This window comes from Symphodus melops (assembly GCF_947650265.1).
Source record: "Symphodus melops genome assembly, chromosome: 5".
NCBI lineage: Eukaryota > Metazoa > Chordata > Actinopteri > Labriformes > Labridae > Symphodus > Symphodus melops.
Window position 1 is genome coordinate 28,923,504 of NC_136695.1, and position 24,440 is coordinate 28,947,943.

General features: G+C 49.3%; 1 protein-coding gene across 4 annotated transcripts; it reads right to left on the minus strand.

Annotated features, from left to right (window-relative positions):
* Window positions 1-882: 882 nt before the first annotated feature.
* On the minus strand, window positions 883-23,204 carry vwde (von Willebrand factor D and EGF domains). Of its 4 annotated transcripts, none has more exons than XM_079343603.1 (30): window positions 23,109-23,204; window positions 20,204-20,394; window positions 18,871-19,102; window positions 16,989-17,063; window positions 15,249-15,478; window positions 15,018-15,107; window positions 14,753-14,900; window positions 14,456-14,670; window positions 12,316-12,663; window positions 11,960-12,156; window positions 11,090-11,886; window positions 10,526-10,662; window positions 9,801-9,965; window positions 9,575-9,679; window positions 8,840-8,954; window positions 8,014-8,279; window positions 6,224-6,443; window positions 5,952-6,089; window positions 5,619-5,813; window positions 5,066-5,422; window positions 4,886-4,981; window positions 4,550-4,645; window positions 4,360-4,455; window positions 2,520-2,615; window positions 2,322-2,417; window positions 2,138-2,233; window positions 1,958-2,053; window positions 1,777-1,872; window positions 1,604-1,701; window positions 883-1,501 (listed from the first exon to the last, which is right to left on the minus strand). In XM_079343603.1, exons 1-30 carry the CDS (start codon window positions 23,182-23,184, stop codon window positions 1,487-1,489), a joined length of 5,178 nt encoding a protein of 1,725 aa, XP_079199729.1. In that variant the 5' UTR covers window positions 23,185-23,204; the 3' UTR covers window positions 883-1,486. The 4 variants fall into 4 exon arrangements, with proteins under 4 accessions (XP_079199729.1, XP_079199730.1, XP_079199732.1 ...); XM_079343604.1 differs by having other exon boundaries at window positions 10,526-10,657; window positions 11,085-11,886; XM_079343606.1 differs by lacking the exons at window positions 20,204-20,394; window positions 23,109-23,204 and having other exon boundaries at window positions 15,249-15,470; window positions 16,962-17,063; window positions 18,871-18,997.
* Between the last annotated feature and the right edge of the window lie 1,236 nt (window positions 23,205-24,440).

Consider the following 24,440-nt stretch of genomic DNA (forward strand, 5'->3'; position numbering starts at 1 on the left):
GATAGATTAAAAGAAAAAGAAAAATAAACAAACAGGATCTCATTACTTTAACCCGGATGGTACATGAAGCTGATGCAGAGGAGAAAAATCCTGCAGTTCCTGGAGTGTCCACTAGAGGCTGGCTGCAGAAGCACAGGAAGTCACATACACACCCATTCATCCTATGGTGTTTTTATGTGGAGCATGTCACTTATTCTTCCTTTAAAACATATTAACTTATTGGTGTGAATGTGTAACAGTGCATAACGTAAAGTCAGGGTTGGTCATTTTCTCCAGATCCACTTTTTAAGATGTTTGTTGAACTTGTCTTTAGGTCCTGATAGTAATTAATAACTCAGGTTCTCTGAAAAAGGAACAAAGAAAATCCATCATCTGTATCAGTTTGTAAGTCTGTAAAAACTTCAACCAATGTCTGCCACGAGGTACCAATCTGATGAACCAATCACAGGCCTCCCTGTCTCCCTGCTCTCTGATGAACCAATCACAGGCCTCCCTGTCTCCCTGCTCTCTGATGGACCAATCACAGCCTCCCTGTCTCCCTGCTCTCTGATGGACCAATCACAGCCTCCCTGTCTCCCTGCTCTCTGATGGACCAATCACAGCCTCCCTGTCTCCCTGCTCTCTGATGAACCAATCACAGTCCTCCCTGTCTCCCTGTTCTCTGATGAACCAATCACAGGCCTCCCTGTCTCCCTGCTCTCTGATGGATCAATCACAGGCCTCCCTGTCTCTTTGGCTTTAGAGGAAGCACATAGGAGAGGGGGCGTGGCTTAAGAGGGAGCACAGAGGGGGCGTGGCTTTAGAGGAAGCACATGGGGGGAGGGCGTGGCTTAAGAGGCAGCACAGGGGGAGAGGGCGTGGCTTAAGAGGGCGCACGGGGAGGGGGCGTGGCTTTAGAGGGAGCACTGGGGGGGCGTGGCCTTAGAGGGAGCACAGAGGGGAGGGGGCGTGGCTTTAGAGGGAGCACAGAGGGAATGCTACTTATGTTAGTTTTAGAAAATGACCAACGCTGCTTTTAAAGGAGCCAAATCAAACAACATATTCAGGAGAGCAAAAAAAAAATAGAAACACGATGTAACATATTTATATTAAAGTTTTCAGACTAACTGATGTGTACCAGCTAAATAAAGCGCAGTGAGTTAATCAAACTAATAAACTAACAGTGTGCATCAGCACTTTGGTGATCGCTCTTCTGAGTGAATCCTGGGATTTCATTGGCCGTGTTGTTCTTTGTGAACGATGGCGTGCGGCCACGTCTCTGATGAATTCACCAGATGAGTGTGTGTCTCTCTCAGCCTTGAGGTAGTGATTTACAGGGACGAACAGACGAGTGCAATACATCATGTTCCTCTGTTGGCCTTCGAACGTGCACACACACACACACACACACACACACACACACTTATAAACACACACACACAGCGCATGGTGCTTTCGTCTCGTGCCTCTCGTAGCGTCTTTCCTCCCACTCAGCGTGAATTCTCCATCATACCTGTGAAGCCTGCAAAGAAAGACCGTCGATTACTTTATGAAGGTTTCGTGCGTGCGTGCGTGGATGTCACGCCAGACGTGTGGCGTGTTCGTTCAGTCAGGCGAGGCGGACCTTTACTGCACAGGTGAGTCCCTTGAAGCCCCTCCGACAGTGGCAGTAGTCGGGGAGGACGCATCTGCCCCCGTTCAGACACCTCCGCTTGCAGACCGCTGAGGAGAGAATCCACGTTACAGGACGCACGCCAGAAAATGAACCCGATGTTCCGTTCGTCGGGAAGAACTCACGTGTTTGACACTGCAGACCCTCCCAGCCGCTCGGACACTGGCAGGTGTTCGGCCCCAAACACTCGCCGCCATTTTTACACTTCTGCAGGCAGACGGCTGCAGAGAGAACAGAGAGCGAGGCGTGAACAGCTGATCTGACTGAAACACACATACAGACGTTTCTTCTCAGCGGCTCACTCACGTATGTTGCACCTCCTGCCTCTCCATCCCGACGCACAGGAGCACGTGTTGGGTCCCACACACTTGCCTTTGTTCATGCACGTCGGCTCGCACACACCTGAAACACATCGACACACACACACACACACACACACTGATCAGCACGTCGATGCAGGAGGACGCAGCGGCGAGCTGTACTCACTCTTTTGACAGCGTTTCCCCGTGTAGCCTTCGGGACAGGAGCAGACGTTGTTCCTCATGCACTGACCTCCGTTCTTACAGGGAGGGCTGCACACAGCTGAGGAGCACATGGACATGAGACAGTGACCAATCACGTGTGTGCACAGAAATGACCCGCACAGAGGAGGGGGGGGGGACAGTTTTACCGATCTGACACTGGGAGCCGTAGAAACCGGAGGGACAGGAGCAGACGTCGGGCCTGATGCAGCTTCCTCCATTCAGACAGAACGGGTTACAGAGAGCTGCAGAGACACACACGGAGCCACGTTCATGACTGCAGCTTCCTTCAGACTCCGTGCAGAGATGAGAATGATGAAACGCTCTGAAGGTGTGTGTCGCTCTACCTGAGTTGCACGTGGGTCCGTACCAGCCTGGTTTGCATTTGCAGACGTCGGGAGAGACGCACTCGCCTCCGTTCTCACAGTGCCTGTTACACACCACTGAGACACACACACAGAAATCACGTACGAACACTTCATGAACAGAAGGTAGCTATCGTAACACTGCTGTTGGCCTCTATGACGACAGTCTCTGTGACGACAGTCTCTATGACGACAGTCTCTGTGACGACAGTCTCTATGACGACAGTCTCTATGACGACAGTCTCTGTGACGACAGTCTCTGTGACGACAGTCTCTATGACGACAGTCTCTGTGACGACAGTCTCTGTGACGACAGCCTCTGTGACGACAGTCTCTATGACGACAGTCTCTGTGACGACAGTCTCTGTGACGACAGTCTCTGTGACGACAGCCTCTATGACGACAGTCTCTATGACGACAGTCTCTGTGACGACAGTCTCTGTGACGACAGTCTCTATGACGACAGTCTCTGTGACGACAGTCTCTGTGACGACAGTCTCTATGACGACAGTCTCTGTGACGACAGTCTCTGTGACGACAGTCTCTGTGACGACAGTCTCTGTGACGACAGTCTCTGTGACGACAGCCTCTGTGACGACAGCCTCTGTGACGACAGTCTCTGTGACGACAGTCTCTGTGACGACAGTCTCTGTGACGACAGTCTCTATGACGACAGTCTCTGTGACGACAGTCTCTGTGACGACAGCCTCTGTGACGACAGTCTCTGTGACGACAGTCTCTGTGACGACAGCCTCTGTGACGACAGTCTCTGTGACGACAGTCTCTGTGACGACAGTCTCTGTGACGACAGTCTCTGTGACGACAGCCTCTGTGACGACAGCCTCTGTGACGACAGTCTCTGTGACGACAGTCTCTGTGACGACAGTCTCTATGACGACAGTCTCTGTGACGACAGCCTCTGTGACGACAGTCTCTATGACGACAGTCTCTGTGACGACAGTCTCTGTGACGACAGTCTCTGTGACGACAGTCTCTGTGACGACAGCCTCTGTGACGACAGCCTCTATGACGACAGCCTCTGTGACGACAGTCTCTGTGACGACAGTCTCTGTGACGACAGTCTCTGTGACGACAGTCTCTGTGACGACAGCCTCTGTGACGACAGCCTCTGTGACGACAGTCTCTGTGACGACAGTCTCTGTGACGACAGTCTCTGTGACGACAGTCTCTGTGACGACAGTCTCTGTGACGACAGTCTCTGTGACGACAGCCTCTGTGACGACAGTCTCTGTGACGACAGTCTCTGTGACGACAGCCTCTGTGACGACAGTCTCTGTGACGACAGTCTCTGTGACGACAGTCTCTGTGACGACAGTCTCTGTGACGACAGCCTCTGTGACGACAGCCTCTGTGACGACAGTCTCTGTGACGACAGTCTCTGTGACGACAGTCTCTATGACGACAGCCTCTGTGACGACAGTCTCTGTGACAACGTCCGGCACACGAACGACACCGCTCTGTTGCTTTTGATTGTATGTTTTTTTTATATTTGAGATTGTTTGTTTGTTTTTGTTTTCCTCTAACGAGCATCAAACCGAGAACGTTCGTCCTCCAGCTCGTCTGGATGACGAGCTTCCTGCTGTAACGGCTACGGATCAGACACGGCGCGAGGACGATGTGCGAACACGACACGTCGGAGACAAAAAAAAAAAAAAAACACGGGGAATATGATCGGCTGCTTGAAAACGATCAGAGCGGCCGCAGCCTCCTCTAGGCGCCCGCCTGCAGCTGCGAGCGCTCTCTCCTCATTGGTCACAACAGTCACCTCCCTCTTTGTCACTGATAAACACTTTATGCTCACTGATGTCACACCGGGGTCCCACATAGCCGTAGGGGCAGGTGCACAGGTTCCTGCTCAGACAGGTTCCTCCATGTCGACAGGGAGGCTCACAGCTCGCTACAAATGAACAAAAAGACCAGTCACCAGTGTGTGTGTGTGTGTGTGTGTATGTGTGTGTGTGTGTGTGTGTGATGCACTGACTCCAGGTTACCTTCCTCACAGGTGGGCCCGCTGTAGCCCACAGGACAGGCACACACGTTGGGTTTCACACACTTCCCCTGGTTCTTACAGTCCGGGCGACACACAGCTGCAAGGGAGGACAACGAGTCAGACTGTGAGAGGCTGAAGGAGCTCTGACCCCTGGTGGTTCACATGGGTACTGCAGTCCAAAAGTCCAAACATTAGAGAGCAGTTTTCTGTTTAAAGCTCGGGTACAATCACGTCTATCTGAACCAGATCCAATCACTGCAACACCTGTTGACCTGATAACTGCTCAGGGGGGGCGGGGCCTCCTCCTGTGTGTTGCAGACACACGAGTCCTTCTCACCTATGTGACAGCTGTATCCGGTGTAGCCGTCCTTACAGGTGCAGGTGTTGGGCAGAGAGCACTCCATGTTCCTCGCACACTGATACCTGCACACAGCTGAAATCAAATCAGTTACCTTTTGTAGCTGTGAGTGCAAATCTACAGAGCGAGTCACTAAAGACTCTCGCTCTCGACCTTTACCTTTACATATGACTCCATCGCCGGTGTATCCGTACGGGCAGCGTCCACACCTGAAGGAACCCGTGACAGTCGGCTCACAGGGAACGCCGGGGAAGCAGGGCGAGTCAGCACAGGTCACATACTTCGACCCCCACCTGACCCCCGTGGACAGCTCGGGGTTAATCTCCACGCTGGGGAACACTCTGATGGCGGTCTGATTGTGCGGCGTCCTCCTGACACCGGAGATGGCGGTTTCGGGGCCGCTCCTCCTGTCAGGGGAGGGGGGTCGTCTGGGTGAGATGGGAGGTGAGGAAGAGGACGAAGAAGGAGGAGTCGCTTCTCTGCTGGAATTGGACTTGAGGACGTTGTTGACCTGACCTGTAAAATACTGAAAGTTAGAGGATACGACTTAAAAACGCACAAAGACGAATCACGAAAATCACTGATGAAGAACTTCCTGTTCTCCTCTTCCTCGTGTTCAAACATGGCCGAGCATTTCCTTTTTATGATGACTCAAAAAAAAAAAAAAGAAAAAAAAAAAGGTCACTCACTCCGGACCTCGCGTCACACTCACCTGCCGCCGAGCACGTCCGCCCGTTTCCACGGAGACCAGGAGGACAGGGTCCGCAGACGAACCCGGCCGAGACGTGGCTGCTCTCGAAGCACTGGACCGCCGGGTGACACGGCCGCCTGGAGCACGCCGACGGGCCAGACGGTCTGGGTCTGTGCGGAACCTGCGGGACTCTTGTCGCTGCTCTGATTGGAGAGTCTTCGTCACCATGGAAACGCAAAAACAGCAAAGTGTGTGTGAAATTGTTTCCTGACAAACACGAGCAGGTCGTTTCTCACTCGAGCGCGCGACTTCCTCTTAAGAGGACATTTACTGAAACTGTCGAACTTGACTCACGTGTGCACGTTCTCCCGTCGCCGCTGAATCCTTGCGGGCAGCGTCCGCAGGTGAAGGAGCCCAGCGTGTTGTTGCAGGTCACTCCCGGAGCGCACGGCTCCGAGACGCACTCGTCCATGTCTTCTCTGCACGTCGGGCCTGAGAGCCAAACAACCAGCCGTCACACACCGCTCACCTTTAAACTCACCTCGTCCCGATCCGTTCTGCAGGTGGATCCGTTCTGCAGGTGGATCCGTTCTGCAGGTGGATCCGTTCTGCAGGTGGATCCCTACCTGTCATTCCCGGTGGGCAGATGCAGGAGAAGGAGTTGGCTCCGTCGATGCAGACGCCCAGTCTGCAGGGGTTCGGTTTACAGTCGTCCACGTCCACCTCGCACCTTTCACCTTTAAATCCCTCCGGACACACACACCGGTACTCGCCGCTGCCAGCAGGGAGGAGCACGTTGGTCACACAGGAAGCGCCGTGTAGACAGTCACAGGAGCGCACAGACACCTGACGGGAAGAGAGACAAAAAAAAAAAAAACGGTCTGCTTCATTTCCTCTGACGTTACTTTGTTCTGAAACGACCCGCTGAGGAGGACTGACGCACGCAGAACCAGGACTGGAACAGAACCTCTTCAGACTCTGCTGCAGACAGCAGGCCAGGAGCTACTCACTATCAGCGCCCTCTAGTGGTGGGACAGGAGACATCGGTCTCTGGGAGGAGGGTTAAGCTCCTTCGATCTAAACTGATGAGTTAATGTTTCATGTTCAGGAAAATAAAAAGATCAAAGGTGGTGAAAACAAGAAACAAGAAACCAAAAACTTATTATGAAACAAGAAAGAGAGCGCACATCGCACCGAGACCCAGACATGACCAAGACCAAGACCAAGACCCAGACAAGACCAAGACCAAGATCAAGACCAAGACCAAGACCCAGACAAGACCAAGACCAAGATCAAGACCAAGACCAAGACCAAGATCAAGACCAAGACCAAGACCCAGACAAGACCAAGACCCAGTCAAGACCAAGACCAAGGCCAGAACCAAGACCCAGACAAGACCAAGGCCAAGACCCAGACAAGACCAAGGCCAAGACCAAGGCAGGGCGAGACCAAGGCCAAGACCAAGACCACGTTCAAGACCACGACCAAGACCAAGACCAAGACCCAGACCAAGACCCAGACCCAGACAAGACCAAAACCAAGGCAGGGCGAGACCAAGACCAAGACCAAAACCAAGGCAGGGCGAGACCAAGACCAAGACCAAGGCAGGGCGAGACCAAGACCAAGACCAAGGCAGGGCGAGACCAAGACCAAGACCAAAACCAAGGCAGGGCGAGACCAAGACCAAGACCAAGGCAGGGCGAGACCAAGACCAAGACCAAGACCAAGGCAGGGCGAGACCAAGACCAAGACCAAGGCAGGGCAAGACCAAGACCAAGACCAAAACCAAGGCAGGGCGAGACCAAGACCAAGACCAAAACCAAGGCAGGGCGAGACCAAGACCAAGACCAAGGCAGGGCAAGACCAAGACCAAGACCAAAACCAAGGCAGGGCGAGACCAAGACCAAGACCAAGACCAAGGCAGGGCGAGACCAAGACCAAGACCAAGGCAGGGCAAGACCAAGACCAAGACCAAAACCAAGGCAGGGCGAGACCAAGACCAAAACCAAGACCAAGGCAGGGCGAGACCAAGACCAAGACCAAGACCAAGGCAGGGCGAGACCAAGACTATTTAGTTTGAGTTTAGTTAGTCTTAATTTTTTTATGCTCTGTACTTTCACCTGAAACTGCTTTACAAATAAATGTATTATTATTATAATTATTATGATAATTATTATTATAATTGTTATGGACAAAGTTGGGGATAAAAATCAAACTGCATATAAATTAAAATGATTTGTTCTTTTATAAAGAGCCGTTTTTCTTCTAATCCCAGAAACATTTAAAAACATCATTCTGATTTAAAGCTGTTTGTCTGCACTTCCTGTTTCCTGTTTCTCGTCTTCCTCTTCCTCTCTGTCGTTCGACACGTTGAATAAAAAGCGTCCGATAACTCAAGTTGACTCTTCACTGTTACCTGAACCGTCGCTCTGGTTTCAGCGTCGCAGTCGTCCGTCACAGTGAAGTGGAAAGTGTGTGCGTCTGCATCTGCAGCTGCAGCCGCCGCCGCCGTCCACGTGAGCAGACCGGCCGGGGACAGAGACGCACCCTCAGGACCCGAGTCCAGACTGAAGAGCAGCGCGGAGCCCTCGGGGTCCTGAGCCTGGAGCTGGTAGATGAACTCCTCCCCCTGGAAGGACTGGAGAGGAAACGGCAGAGACTGGAGCGCCGGAGGCTCGTTGTCTGACGAGTGAACAGTCGACAGGTGAGTTATTAATATTTTCACATTCAGGTTCAGGGGCGCTTCGTTAAACCGTGTTTTATGTCAGAAATCAGATTTTTATAATCCACAAAATCCATCCTGAAAAACTCAGCACCACTCCGTCTCCTGATTTAAATATATGGATGAATAATTTATGAACTTCATGCATGAAAAGAGTCCTTGATCTGCGAGTAATCAATAATCAACCTCTCGTCCCGTCCTTATCGGCGGGATCGGCGATTTAACCGCCGTAAAGTCCAACGTGTCACTTCCTGCAAAGTGAGGCGTGTGACCCACTTTGAAGTGGAAGGAAGCAAAAGTTGGTCTGAGAGTGTAACAATGAGGGCGAGCGCCCCGAGGAGTCGAACAACTTCAATGACTTCAATCTGCACAGAGCTGCTGACGAATTATCACAACAGCCCAGAGCGGGAAAAAGGCTGACGTGACAAACGCCAAACTTTCTCAATCTCACTTTGTGTGAAGTTCAGTCTGTGACACCACAATGAGATGTGTGTGTGTGTGTGTGTGTGTGTGTTCGTACTCTCTGCGATGGACCACGTGTGTTTGGACCAGTCGGAGCGGCACGTGAGGCAAGGGCTGCTGGGATTGGACTCGCCCTCGCTGTAGCACAGGCTGTCGATGAGGCAGGTTTTCTCCTGGGACGACAAACAAAGAAGAAAAACCTTCTGAGTGTTTGTTCTCTCTTTAAAACGAGCGGCCTGTGTGTGTGTGTGTGTGTGTGTGTGTGTGTGTGTGTGTGTGTGTGTGTGTGTTGTGTTTAAGGACATGCACACTGAGTCCGTGTCTGACGCACGTTTGCAAAGAAATACGATTTCATGTTTTTGGTCAGTCCAGTTTATTTTTTTGGAACAGCTTTGATCCACCTGTGTGTGTGTGTGTGTGTGTGTGTGTGTGTGTGTGTGTGTGTGTGTGTGTGTGTGTGTGTGTCCACTTCAAACTGTCAGCTACTGTTCAATAACAAATTATTAAAGTCCCGTGTCACGTTGACGTCGCCGCCGCTCAATTCTCCAAATTCACAAAACTTCCCCGTTTACTTTTGTCTTGTACCCACCTCCTCTCTGCTCCGGGTCTGAAAAGCAACGGATCAGTCAAGAGACCGTTGTCATGGAGACAGGATGCCCGTAAAGAAAACGCTACACGTGGACACGTGGCACCGAGAGAGAGAGACGAGTTCTGCGTCCGACAGAGTGTGGGCGACGACGTGGCGGTTCGTACGAGACGGGAGGGAAGCAGGAGGAACGCGGGTCCAACTCACCCTGAGGGAGCAGAGCACGTCAGCGTCCAGGCTGCACATCTGACACGCTCCGTCGTACAGAGTCAGGATCTTGGCGTTGCTGTAGCTGTAGCCGTCGTTGGAAACCTGCCGAGTGGCGAGAAGAGGCGTCGAACAAGTCAGCCGAGCGACAGGTGTTCACATTACTGGACACCAGGACTAAAAAGATGGAAGCAGGAGAGACAAAAAGAAACGTGTCGTGACTGACTTTGATCTGCCAGCGAGCCAGCGGCCCGTTTCTCACGGCTTCCGGGTCCGAGCCTGCAGGAGCGGCGCCGTCCTGCAGGGGGAGCTGGCACTCCAGAGCCGTCACGTCCAGAAAGACGGCTCGGACAAACCGGGGCTCGTCCAGAACCCAGTCCCCGTCCACAAACTAAGACAGGAGACACAGGCGGGAGGGAGAGGGAGTACAACAGAGAGGGGTCAGGGGTCAGGGGTCAGGGGTCAGAGGTCAGAGGTCAGAGGTCAGGGAGGAAGAAGCTTCTGCATGTTTCAGTCTGATCGACTCGGTGTGTGTTTTCAGATCCTCCGGCAGACCGTCCTCGTGTCCTCCCAGCGGGCCGCACACACGGCGTCGTTTACGTTTCATCCGTTCTGAGCGAGTTAAAAAAATCTTTTCAACTTTTCAGGAAGACGTTTGTTTTTTTTCTAAAATCTATGGAATAAACTTCCTCAGGTCTAAAAACTTTCAGGAAGAAGTAAAAACAAGCTCCTTCGTCGACTGCTGTTGTCATGGCGACAGCTTCATGCAAACACTCACGGGAAACGTTTGGACTAATGATGACAGAACGTTGATCAGAACATTATAAACTCTGTGTTTGGCTCCGTCTTCTGTCCGCACTGTTTGAGTCTGCAGCTTCATGCGAGACGGAGACGGAGACGGAGACGGAGACGCCATCATGAGACGTGAAAGCAGAAAAAGTGTAAAAGTACCTTTTCTCGGACAAACTCACACTTGAGCTCGTAGGAGTCCTTGAAGCCTTGACCGTAGACCTGCGTGGTGGAGCAGTCTCCCTGCCGGACGTCACACAGACCCTCCTTCTCCAGCTCCGAGATCTCCGGGATCTGGTCTTCACAACATGGACCAACAGTGAAGAGAGAGAGAGTTAGACTTCAGAACAGCCAGCTGGCAAATCAGGCAAAACAACAAACATTCACCTTTAAAATGAAAAAAAAAAAAAACTCATAATTTTTTTAGCCAGCTTCATCTCGACGCCATCCCGCCCGAACATCTAATAAAACGTCTGCATGAGAAACGGCGAGCTGAGAGATTGAGCCGGGGGCGAGCGGGATGGCGAGCTTCTCTTTCTGCTCTGCAGTTTGTCATCGAAGCATCAGACTGAGAACGAGCGCCATCTTAGATTTTATAAACATGCAGCTGCAACGTGTCAACTGCGAGGCGCGCGTGTGTAAATGTGTGTGTGTGTGTGTGTAAATGTGTGTGTGTGTGTAAATGTGTGTGTGTGTGTAAATGTGTGTGTGTGCTTCATACGTTACCAGCCAGCGCGCTGCAGTCATACGAGCCGAACCCGGGGAAGCAAACACAGCCCCACTCCGAGCACTGTCCGTTCCAGTTGCAGAGGTTTGGACACTTGAGGACGGACAGGACGTCCACGTGCTCTCCCTCGCTCCTCCTCTCCTCCGTCAGCCTCCGCTCGCACTCGTTCTCCAGCAGAGGCAGCGTGGCGCCCAGCCACGACGGCTCGTCCTTCAGCTGCAGGTCGGCCACGCACATCTCCACGGCGCTCTTTATCACGGACTCCCCGAGCAGGCGCCTGCAGCCGGACGCCACGCTGGAGTTGGCCACGGCCTGCTGGCACTGCGAGGCGGCCTGCTGCTCGCTCAGGCCGGAGGGCGTGGGCCAGGTGAGGGCGGAGTCTGCTTGGACTGGAGCTTCGTGGTCCTCTGGGAAGAAGTAGGAGAAGCCTTCCAGATCGGACTGGCTGAGGCTTTGATGCGGAGAGCTGGAGACAAAACGGTGGGCGTGCCGCCGGCGTCTGCGCGGCGCCCGAGCGTCACGACCTTCACGACCTCCACCCCGGCTGGATCGACCCGGAGGCGGCGGCTGTCTGAGGAGCTCCACCGAGCTGATGTACTCAGCGGTGACGTCCAGCGTGGGGATGACACCAGAGAGACGCACGTTGGCGTGATGCGAGCAGGTGGAGTCGGAGGAGGCGACTCGGGCTCTGGGCGGCGAGGGGCGGGGCTCTGCCTGACAGGTGCAGAACCTGCGGGCGCTCGGGGGACTCGGGTGGGACGGCAGGGTGTCGAACAGACTGCTGCCTGGAGGGAGTCTGAGAGAGGAGAGGAGAGGACGTCGGCGACGGAAGCGAAACGCACGGTGATTCCTCTTTAAACAACACTGACCTCCACGCTGAGATGAAGGCGTGCACGTCGTCCAGGATGGCGCCGGCTGCTGAGTGGAAGTCGTTGTCCGACTGTCCGTCGTACGTCCCACACAGACCCTCAGTGCGGCTCCGGTCTGAACCGGGGGCCCTCAGGGTCAGACTCATCCCCCAGTTGGACACGTCGGCTCGGACAAAGGCTCCGGATGAGAAGGTCATCTGAGGAACATTCAGAAAAACAATCAGACGCCATCGACCAGCAGCGAACGGGTTCTTCGAGACGTGATGAAGTGTCTCTGCTGAATGTTGTGATTTATTAAAAAAAAAAGATGGAGGTGGATGAAAAGCGCGTGGAGCAGCCGAGCCGCCATCGCTCACCGTGACTTTGCGTCCCTGGTAGGACTCGGTGATGCGCACGCCGCTCTTGCTCAGGTCTTTGTTCTTCACCGAGAGGTGAGGTTTGCTCTCTCCCATTTCTCCGCCGCACATATCGAAGGCGACGACGTCGCCGCCGTCCCTCACCACGAAGCCGCACGCGCAGGAGGCGGCGTGCACGACGCTGCCGCACTCCCACTGACGCACGTGGACCTCGAAGGGACGGACGCCGCTCCTGTAGAGGACGAAGGTGCCGAGCTGCGAGTTCTCATAGCGCCTGCCGTCAAACGTGACCACGTGAGGGTCGGTGAAGGAGTAGCAGAACGCCGACGGGACGTCCGTCACCGCGATCTGAGAACAAAATCACACGTCTTCTTCAAATCACATTTTGGTGTTTTCAGTCTTTTTAACAGCTCGTCTTGTTTTAATGCTTGAATTTCCCTCGGTATCAATAAAGTATCTATCAATCTATCTATCTATAAATCTATCTATCTATCTATCTATCTATCTATCAATCTATCTATCTATCTATCTATCTATCTATCTATCTATAAATCTATCTATCTATCTATCTATCTATCTATCTATCTATCTATCTATCTATCTATCTATCTATCTATCTATCTATAAATCTATCTATCAATCTATCTATCTATCTATCTATCTATCTATAAATCTATCTATCAATCTATCTATCTATCTATCTATCTATAAATCTATCTATCAATCTATCTATCTATCTATCTATCTATCTATAAATCTATCTATCTATCTATCTATAAATCTATCTATCAATCTATCTATCTATCTATCTATCTATCTATAAATCTATCTATCAATCTATCTATCTATCTATCTATCTATAAATCTATCTATCAATCTATCTATCTATCTATCTATAAATCTATCTATCTATCTATCTATCTATAAATCTATCTATCAATCTATCTATCTATAAATCTATCTATCAATCTATCTATCTATAAATCTATCTATCTATCTATCTATCTATAAATCTATCTATCTATCTATCTATCTATCTATCTATCTATCTATCTATCTATCTATCTATCTATAAATCTATCTATCTATCTATCTATCTATCTATAAATCTATCTATCAATCTATCTATCTATCTATCTATCTATAAATCTATCTATCAATCTATCTATCTATCTATCTATCTATCTATCTATCTATCTATCTATAAATCTATCTATCTATCTATCTATCTATCTATCTATCTATCTATCTATAAATCTATCTATCTATCTATCTATCTATCTATCTATCTATCTATCTATCTATCTATCTATCAATGCTGGGCCTGTTTTTCTTTTGTTTTTGTTGTTTAATGTCACGCGCCCCCGTGTGCAGGTTCGACTGGGACAGGAGCTCAGTCTGTTGCCGGTTCAATTCCCAGTGCGGATCAAAATAGCAGTAGCTCAGTCTGTAGGGACTTGGGTTGGGAACCGGAGGGTCGCCGGTTCAAGTCCCGGCACGGACCATGTCCGGAAACTGGTCTGGTAGCTGGAGAGGTGCCAGTCCACTTCCTGAGCACTGCCGAGGTGCCCCTGAGCAAGGCACCGAACCCCAAAAACTGCTCTGGAGCGCTCTCTGTGGGCAGCCCCCTCACTCTGAGACCTCTCCATTAATGCAGAGTGAAAACCGAATTTCCCCTCGTGGGATTAATAAAGTATATATTAAAAAAAATATTTTAATTTTTTTTTTTTTTTTGCCTCCTGTTAAAATTGCCTCAGTTAAACAGATCATGTGATAAACACCTTTAATATAATATCTAATTTTTTTATTATTATTATTAAATAATTAAAAAATATCAGATATTCAACATCTGAATCAGTTTTTTGTGTTTCCTGAAAAACTTGAACAAGTGACTTATTTTAACAAGGGGACGATGTGGAAGTTGGTCTGGTTGCTGGAGAGGTGCCAGGTCACTCTCTGGGTAGTGCTGAAGTACTCTTGAGCAAGGCGTCTGTCACCTCTTTGTGTAACAGAGCGAAAAGACATGAATGATGTTTGTTAAATTAAAAACCACCGATCTCTGTCGGCCAATAAAACGTGAAAATAAATAAATATGTGAACGATGAGAACAAAGAGTCGGGACCGTCTTGGATCCGTTTACCTCCACTGGTTCTGGCGAGTATCCGTTCCAGAGAAAGTTCTGCGTGATGATCGGTTTCACAGATATCCGAGTCGTCCTGTTGTCGTCTTTGACGAAGTCCGTGACGGGGCTGAAGTGGATCACGGCTCGGCTGCAGATCCCGTCCCTGCAGGGGCGCCGGGGAAGATGGAGCACGCAGGAGGACAAGGACAGATCTGCTCCCAGAAACGCCTCATCTGAGCGAGCAGAGTGAGCGGCAGTCTGTGGTCAAATCAGAACAACAACACAAGCTTTTTTCACCTCACTGTGAGTCCTCACCTTGACTGCTCAGACTCAGCGTCAGAGACAGGCTGCACCGCTCCGAGGAGGACGCTGAATCCTCCAGACACGGGACAGGAAGTGAGCTCTCAACAACCAACTCATACAGCCGCCCGTCTTCAGAAACACTCGTCGCCTCCGGCCTCAGCTGCACAAAGAAAAACGTCTTTTTTCATTTTTAAAGTAAAGACAGAACATCGTTGATTGGCTTCAATCAGAGGAGGAAAATTCTTTAAGAGTCAAACTTCAGATTCCAGTGATGTACCGTTATCCCAGCGAAGAACTCCTGACTTTCCACCAAAGCGCCGCGGATGTCGGGCGAGTCCAACAGGAAGCTGGAGCAGGAGCAGTAAATCTGCAGGAAGGAAGACAGAGATGTTCACGTTGTGCAGTAAAGAAAGAGAGAGGCTTTAACAGTTTCACGCCAGGTCGAAGACGAGAGCAGCAAACTGATGTCGAAGCTGCCGACTGACCAGGAAGGGACAAAGACTCAGACCTTGTCCCCCAGACGGAGGTTGAAGCCGTCCAGCTCGATGAAGGCCGAGGTCTGGACGGTGGTCTCGTGTTTGAGCTCCTCCTTCCTGCCCTCAGGGGAGAGGCGGGACCAGGCCACCACGTGACCCAGGGAGCTGTTGGAGCGGCTCTCGAAGCTGCACTTCAGGTAGAGCGTGTTTCCCGTCACCTCCGGGACGATCACGGGCTCGGAGGGAGTCGGAGGCTGCTTTGCTGGCAGGAGAGAAGAAGAAAGACAGGAGCCGTTTTGATTTGATGTTGGTAGCTTCTGCAGTCTCGTCAGCAAGCATGACTTCCTCTTTTTGAGTTTTGCAGGCTGGTAGTGGGCGGGGCTTATCAATTGATGCAATGGCCCAGCAGTGTTGGGTGTGGGATGAATCTGGACGCCACTGTGAGTCACCTTGTGTGACCCGACATGTCTCATTCAGCGTGTAGTAAAAGAAAGAAGTAGAGAGCGAGAGCAGGGAGACAGGAAGGCCTGTGATTGGTTCATCAGAGAGCAGGGAGGCCTGTGATTGGTTCATCAGAGAGCAGGGAGACAGGGAGGCTGTGATTGGTTCACCAGAGAGCAGGGAGACAGGGAGGCTGTGATTGGTTCACCAGAGAGCAGGGAGATAGGGAGGCTGTGATTGGTTCACCAGAGAGCAGGAAGGCCTGTGATTGGTTCATCAGAGAGCAGGGAGGCCTGTGATTGGTTCATCAGAGAGCAGGGAGGCCTGTGATTGGTTCATCAGAGAGCAGGGAGACAGGGAGGCTGTGATTGGTTCATCAGAGAGCAGGGAGACAGGGAGGCCTGTGATTGGTCCATCAGAGAGCAGGGAAATAGGGAGGCTGTGATTGGTTCATCAGATTGGTACCTCGTGGCAGACATTGGTTGAAGTTTTTACAGACTTACAAACTGATGCAGATGATGGATTTACTTTGTTCCTTTTTCAGAGAACCTGAGTTATTAATTCTATCAGGACCTAAAGACAAGTTCAACAAACATCTTAAAAAGTGGATCAGGAGAAAATGACCGACCCGGACTTTACGTTATGTGTCTGTTTGATCTGATGAAGATCTGCTACACCGTCCTTTGTTGTGTTTGTATCAGTATCATTGACAACTACCATCTATGTCCATGTTGACAGGATATGGTTTCCTGTTTCAGTCCTCCAATCAGAAGTGGACATAACTGACAAATGCATAAAACGTTTATTCAAAGGAATGAAGTGAGAAAGACTTCCTACACACTGTACAGAGTTCTCCGCTCTCTGAATTCAAAAGGAGAAAAGTCAGCTTTGGACTCACCAACCTTTTTTTTTTCTTTTTTTTTTTTCCACCACATTTAATGAACACGTTCCATAATATTTCATCGACCTCTAATTAAACCTCCCTCCTTAATCTTTTCCCTTCCCCGCCTCTTCAAGCTCCCAGAAAACCTTCCTTTGGCATAATTCACAAACTTGCTTAGGGCCGTTGCCATGGAGACGTGGCCCAGCGGACGCCGGAGAGGGGGGGTTGGGGGGGGGGGCATGCTCAGCTCATTAAGAGGAGCGGCGAGGGGGCCGACGGTGCATTCCTGACCGCATGGCAACTCCCTGACCTCCTGATTGTTTTGGTTGTTTGACCTAACACGAGGAGACAAGCGCAGGCCGTAAAAACACACACACACACACACACACACACACACACACACACACACACACACACACACACGCGCGCGCAGCAGCGGGATCCTCACTTGCACATGTTCCATCCACGTCGAGCTGGTCGGGGCCACAGGGCGGCGACGTCGTGGGCGCCGTGTCCGACGTCTCTGAGAGGTGGAAAGGAGAGAGAAGCAGCACCAATGAATCCACAACAGGTTATACAAGATACCAGTCCGGTGCCAAACTCCTTCATCACAGAGGCAGAGGGAGGATCGTTGTATGAATGTAATATATCTAGATAGATAGATAAATAGATACTTTATTGATCCCGAGGGAAATTCAAGTTTTTTTTTTAGTTTTTTTTTTTTAGATATCTTCATATTTACATAAAGCAGACGTCAAGTAATCCAAACATTTTGAACGCTCTGACTTGGTTATTTTACGATTTACCTGCCCTGACTTTAAAAGGTGTTATATGTAACTTTCAGAAATGCTGCTTTTGTAGTGATACCACAATCATCACTACAAGTTACAAATATATGGAACTTTTTACACCTATAAATGTTTTTTAGCGCCCACTAATAACTGATCTCTGTCTATCTCTGTTGTCTGGATACAATTTTTCGCGGGGTCAGATTTTCCTGGAAAGCTCCGTCCCTCCTGACTCCGCTCTGCTTCCAGAGATCAACAGCACAAACTGTAAACTCCTCACACACTCCTCACACACTCCTCACACACTCCTGCTCTCAGGCAGTGTCTGCAGGGTCGTTTGCAGGATGGAGAACGAGACACGCCGACTCCTTCACAGACTCTCACACGTGTATGACCTCTGACCTCCTGATGCCGGTAAACATGGATGTTGATGCTCGTTTGTGTACATATGAAGAGCACGCGAGGGTGAGCGAGCGACAGGTTACTGGTGCAGTTCACCTGACGACCATGAGGTGTCGCTACAAACGCAGTATTTTTGAAAGGTTTCATATAGCACCTTTAAGAACATATATATGATGACTGAATATATACAGCGAATGACCAACAGGGTGCCAACCTACGTTCACTGGTGCAGCTCGACTGCAGGAACATACAGTGAATCAATGCTGGGCGAACCTGAGGAAGCTACAAAATGCAAACTACTGACCAGAATAAAATAGAATAGAAACAATATTCATGCGACTTATATGTAATCCTTTAACTCGTGCAATAGATGGTTTCCTGCAGAGATGATTGCACACTGTTTTAACTGAGGACATGAATTAATTACACGTGAATAAAGTTGTGACCTGGATTATGAGCTGATCTATGAATATTTGGGTACAAGCTAAACTTGACCTGCCTCTATAATTCATGCAGATAATTACAAATTAGGGGTGACTTTAACGTGTTACTAATTTAATTAATTACAAGAAAATAACGTATTAAATTTTTTTAACGCATTTAATCACAGTATGCCCCATAAACAGCGTGGTATGTTTTTCATTGCTACATGCTAGCTTCGCGCTAGCTTCGCGCTAGCTTTTTCGTTAGCTTTGCCACAAGTACAAACAAGAAGCGTTTGCAGCCTAAACTCGACCAAATGACTGTCTTCAGGACCAAAATTAGTAATTCAACTTCTCATAAACGTATAAATTCACTCTCTAAACTGATCGCTCTGGACTGTCGATCACTATCAGTGATAGAAGATAAGGGGTTAGAAAATGTGCTACAGATAGCAACGTGTGATCCAACTTTCCAGCTGCTGTGCTGAGAAACTATTTCAAACAAAATCCAACAGCTTTATGAAACTGAGAAGCAAGTAACACTGATTGCATTTATTCATCATAATCCATTTAGATTGAGAAGTGTTGCTTTTTAGGGCAAATATTGTGAAGCACTTAAAATGAGATTAATTTCGATTAATTAATCAGAAAGCCCTGAGTTAATTAGTTAACATTTTAATCAAGTCCCACCCCTATCACAAACACAGATGCTACATACCCTGTGCACAGTATCCCATGCAGCCTTGCGTTGGCTGCAGCAGGTACACGTAGAAGTCTCCACAGTTGCGGACAGTGACCGGGATGCGGAACATGCAGCAGTCTTTCCCGTTGCCCGGGAAGAGCTGCCAGGTAGCGCAGGCCGTCAGCTGCCTCAACTCCAGAGGACCCGGCAGGGAGTCACCGTCACCCAGGGACAGCCACACCGGAGCCTGGGTCCCACAGTGGTTCACCTGCATGTTTACAAAGAGACAACAGACTTTTCTCTTCTTCTCTTTATTAAAAGATGTTGGTTCAAATTGTCTTGAAGGACTTTTTTTTAGCTGTGTTTGTTGATCCCAGCGAGTTTTCTTTTGCATTTGTTAGCGGGAATGTTTTCTTTTGAAAACGTCCTGCTGGCCTGACAAATCTAACCATTTATCCGCCATCATCATAAAGACGTCCCCTCCTCATGTAACACATGCTCACAGCGCTCCTCGCTTCCTCTCTCCGCTCACTCCCGTCGCGCTCCGTCACCCGGGGAGAGCAGCGGTGCCCTGAGAAGGCAGAGCCAGGCTGACACTTTGAGATGGATCCTGCAGGCTCCTCACAGCACGCCGCCGCCGCCGCACGATGTGAGACACATTCCAGCTCTCCTCCATCATGTGCACACACACACACTGATAACTGTGTGTGTCCATCATGTTTCCATGCACACACATCATCCGTCAGGTGAGGACAGAGAGACCACCTTAGAGACGCTCTACATGAGATCCCACATGGGGTTTTAAAAAAAACATCTATTTTCGTTTCTGAACAAATAAAATCTACATTTTTAAAATCCTGAATGTGTACCTCACTCCGGGCAACAGTTATAGCCTCAAACGTGATCCCTAAATCCCTTCAATGTGGGTGAGGGACCTGATCCTAAGGTCACATGTAGCAGGAGTAGGAAACGTTGGGAAGAACTGAACTCAAACATAAGAGCATGCTCAGATGTGTTGCTAACACTATTTTTAGACCAATTTCTCAGTTTTCAGTGTCCCCTCTTTGGTTTTCCTCATTTGCTGATCTTTTCCGGTATGTGTGAAAGTAACATCTGACAAGAAATCTGTATCTCTCACTGCAAATATGTTTGGAAACATCTAAACGTCACTTGCTCGGCGTGCTGTAATTTGTCGAGCGACCCCACAGCTGCAGCGACAGACAATAAAGCTGTGGTATGATGGCACTCCAACTTCCCATCTTGTTTTATCGGCGACATAATCCAAGATCAAGAAACACGATGTCAAGTATAATTAAGGCATGCATGTTTCTGCAGTCTTTGTTTAACAGAAGAACAAGAGATCCTTTACCTCCACACACTCGGTGGGCATGCTCGCCGGTTTGTCAAAAATCTGAAACTGGTACCATCCCGGCGTGAGGGAGTGGTCGCAGAGGAATTCCTGCAGGGCCGACTGCTGCAGCCAGCTGGAGCTGAAGGTGGTGCTGCGGTACGGGTTCTGGAGGACGGAGTGGCCGCCCGGCGCGCACTCTGGAGGGAGCGCTGCAAAAAAAAAAAAACAAGAGCAAGAGATGACGACGATCCGTCTGTACCGATGATCAAACAAGATTAGTGCTGCTGTTTGCACCCAGATCGTTTCAGAATCGTTTCAGTCGAGGAGGAAACGTATAGAAACTTCATCCAAGAGCGCTTCAGGAGACTCAGGCGGCTTAAGTTGAAGTAGTATATACATGACTCTGGAGGACAGCACGCATTAACACACATGTAATAAAGGGTCAAGCCAGTTCTGTCACATCGTCAGTATTTATCCTCAAGATGATGCTAAAGTCAGGGACACATTACCCTGCCGCCCACATAAGCTGAAAGTGACGTTTAAGAGAAATGGGAGCAAACGCGAAGTCCACTTAAGATGTAAGGGGGGGTCGGCCGAGTCTCTGCTGACCCTACCAGCTCTGAGTGTGGGCAGCGAATCAGCATCTCAACAGAGACAGAGAAATCCCATCAAGAAGACCGAGCCAGAAATAAAACATGTGCTACAAACTTCAAATGGTGAAATAAAGATGATGACTTAATAAGATATTATTCATAAATGACTGATGGAGATGTTAGAGAAGTCCTCAGTTCTGCAGCAGCTCGTCATCGAAGTGTTCAATACGTCACCGGCCCGATCGATAGATTGTGAATTTAGTTCATTCTCAGATGTTTAAGATTTCCTCTTGACACTATTTGCAGAGTGGAAGGAAGTCCTCAAACTGCTACAGAGAGAGCGAGAGGAAAGGTCAGCAGGTTAAAGGTTAAAGGTTAAAGGGGGACTCTTAAACACTCAAGTGTGTGTGCTTCTGGATCATTAGAGCGGCCAATAAAATCCAAGCAACAAAACCCTCACCGAGGCAGCGAACCACCCAGACGTGTGACGTGCTTCATCATGTTTAGCATTTTGATTAATGAGAGAGGATCAAGATTATAATCTGAAGACGACTCAATCCACCTGCACTGGCTCCAGACTGATGACTCAGCAAGTTCGTCACGACACGATTGGATAAAATCCCGTGTCGTGTGTGTAGATATACATCCTGCTTAAAGTGCAACATAAGAAAGAAAGATGAGGGGATCGTAGATTTATTCCATCTATTATCTTCCATAACAGTCTGAGCAAGTTGTCCCAGACGTCTCTCTTCCCAGCGGTGTTTTTTTAGCCCCCTCTGGAGGATCCCAAGAGGCCTGAAGGGTTACATAATCCCTCCGGTGTGTTCTGGGTGTCCTCACAGTTGGGTGTGAGCAGAAGACTTTCAAAGACGGGCGACCAGGAGGATCCTAATCCGATGTCCGAATCACCTCAACGGGCTGTTGTCGAAGCTCCCTCTGGTTCTCCTCACCCTGTCTCTGAAGTCCGAGCCAAGACTTCCTCCGGGGGGGGGGGGGGGACTTGTGTCAGTGGCTTGTAACACCACCCAGAGCTAATGGGCCGCAGATAAAGGATGGAAACCAGACTGAGTGGTAAGTCAAGAGCTTCGCCTTGAGTCTCAGCTCTTCACCAAGACACTCCATCGTAACGCCTGAAAAACGTCTGACGCCACCCGAATCCGTCTGTCAATCACACGATCGATCTGACCCTTAACAGACAACAAGACCTCGAGAAACTTGAGCGGCTCGTTCCACTTTCTCTTCCAATACCTCCACGAGAGATGAATCTGTCACAGTCCACTACAACTCAAGAAGAGTCAACCTTTGATTTTGATTATATTGTTCTGGTAAGATGCATTAAACCAGTGTCGTCCCGTACTGTATTAAGACCTCTGAACCAGTAAATTAAATGCACAACCATAAGGTGACATATTAATGGAAGAAACACGACATCATCCAGCTGTCCCTGCAGACGGCTGTGGAGATTCACCACCCGTCACAAAGTGAGAAATCCCGTCTCAACCTACCTTTGGTTCAACCTAATGACAGACAGAGAGCTGGAGCTGAGGCCGCTTTTTAAGCTTCTTAATAAACTGTGACGCCTGTAACACATGTCGTTCATTTGATCCAAACAGAGAATATAAAGCTTTTCACAGAACACCTGGCCAACACCAAGCTATCACTGACCGTAGGAAGGAGGTGAAGACAGGTGAGCGAGGCGCTCAGAAGACACGAGGGAGTCCAGATTTACAGAGTGTCAGTTCAGAAGTTAAAAGCAGAGCAGCGTGGGGGCCACCGAGGTGAGATCAGGACCAAAGAAAACCACGAGGCCCCCAACTTCTGCGTCTGTGCACTGTGCCAATGTTTTCTAACCCCGCAGGTCAAGTGAAAGGTGATAGCCTGACTCAGAGGGAGACGACAGGAGCTGTCAGAGCTGCATATAGACATCCACCTTTATTCTCAGCACCTGGTCCCTTTAATCTTCATGAGCTGGACAGGAACTCCCAATGCCCCCTGTGCTGCTCAGAGGGGGGGGGGGATTGGACAACTAAATGCCGATGTGGTTGAAATGACGCCTCCTGCATGACAGCACATCTTCACTTTAACGCTGAGACTGTGAGGCACGTGACAGTCAGTGTGCATGATGGATGAGAACATCTACCAGGGAAATCTTAAAGCTCCTGTTATGATCACACTTGATTTATCCATCCATGATTGGTCTTTAAACTGCGAGTTTCCTGACTGAAGACGACGCTGACAAACACAATGAGCAGAGGACACTTATGGACGCCGCTCCTGACGCATGAACAGCCAGAATCAGTTAAAAAAGTAAACAAGTGCTTCTTACTTACCTGTTTGAGCATGCATTGCGACTGGAAGTAAAAACAGCACGCGCTGAAAAAGTTTTAAAACTGCTCCAAGTCTCATCGTCCTGCACAGGCGAGCGCGCGACGTCAAAACGCGAAAGAGCGAGCACTGAGCGCGAGCGCAGGGACCGTGAAGAGAGAGAAGAGAGAGAGAGAGAGAGAGAGAGAGAGAGAGAGAGAGAGAGAAAGGACAAACGGGAGCGCAGCCCGGTTGAATCCGTGCAGAGAGAGAGAACTCCGGGTTCGTTTGAGTCACTTCAGACGTGAGGACGGTGGAGGCTGTTGGCTGATCCACAGACTGCTGCAGCATCACAGTGTGTCAGGAGGGGCAGGACCCGGACCCGGACCTCCAGCACCTCTGCACACATCTGTCTCTCTGTGCGTCAGCAGAGTGAGTGTACAGACGCAGCTCAAACTCTTAAGATCATGATACTCGACCACCAGGAGGCTGACAAGAAAAACACAATCACATTTGTACACAAGCAATAGTGGGATATCGATGGATTCATTTCATGATGGATTAATGTGGCAATTCATCTATATCGACAACAGACTGAAATAAATACTGATGCATCTTTAAAATCTATCAAATCAAAAATAATTTCTGTGAAATTAGCCCAGTGTGTGCCTGAGACCCCGGCCAGAGGTCAGAGGTCATTGCACCCTGCAGTGAAAATAAAGACAGATGAGTCACTACGTACACATTTAGTTTTGCTCTTCGTGGAACTTTCTTAAAAAAACGACTTGAAACTGACAGATCTCAATTCACTCGAAGCCTTTCGCTGGATGAAGTGTGTGCCCACTGGACAGTTCTTAATGTGTTTCTGAATAGAAATCAGTGCTTGTGACTGCACTTGTATCTAAGAGCCGATTTGCACATTGTTGTCTGCTCCCGTTTGTAAACTGTTTCTTAATCATATGATATTTATTAAGACGTGCTGCTGCCTCTCTTATACAGGTCACCCGTGTGAAATAGATTTTAATATCAAAGGGTTAATTACCTAGAAAAAGACAAAATAAGCAAAGAATTGCAGTGTCCCACTTTGTCCACAGGGGGCGCCAGAATCGACAGAACCTGAAAGTACCTCACAGGAGCTTTAAGTAGATTTTTCTAAACACTCACTCACCGTCTTTCTGGACTCAAAATGGCACAAAATATTTACAATACTTGAAAACAATTCTGTCCACTTAGAATTATTTAAAATCAGAATCAAAACTTTCCAGATGTAACAAATAAACAACCAAATATATAAAGTGTGGATGTCAAATCCCAGTATGTTAATAAAAGATATCCCGTCTCACAAGGGGCTATATACC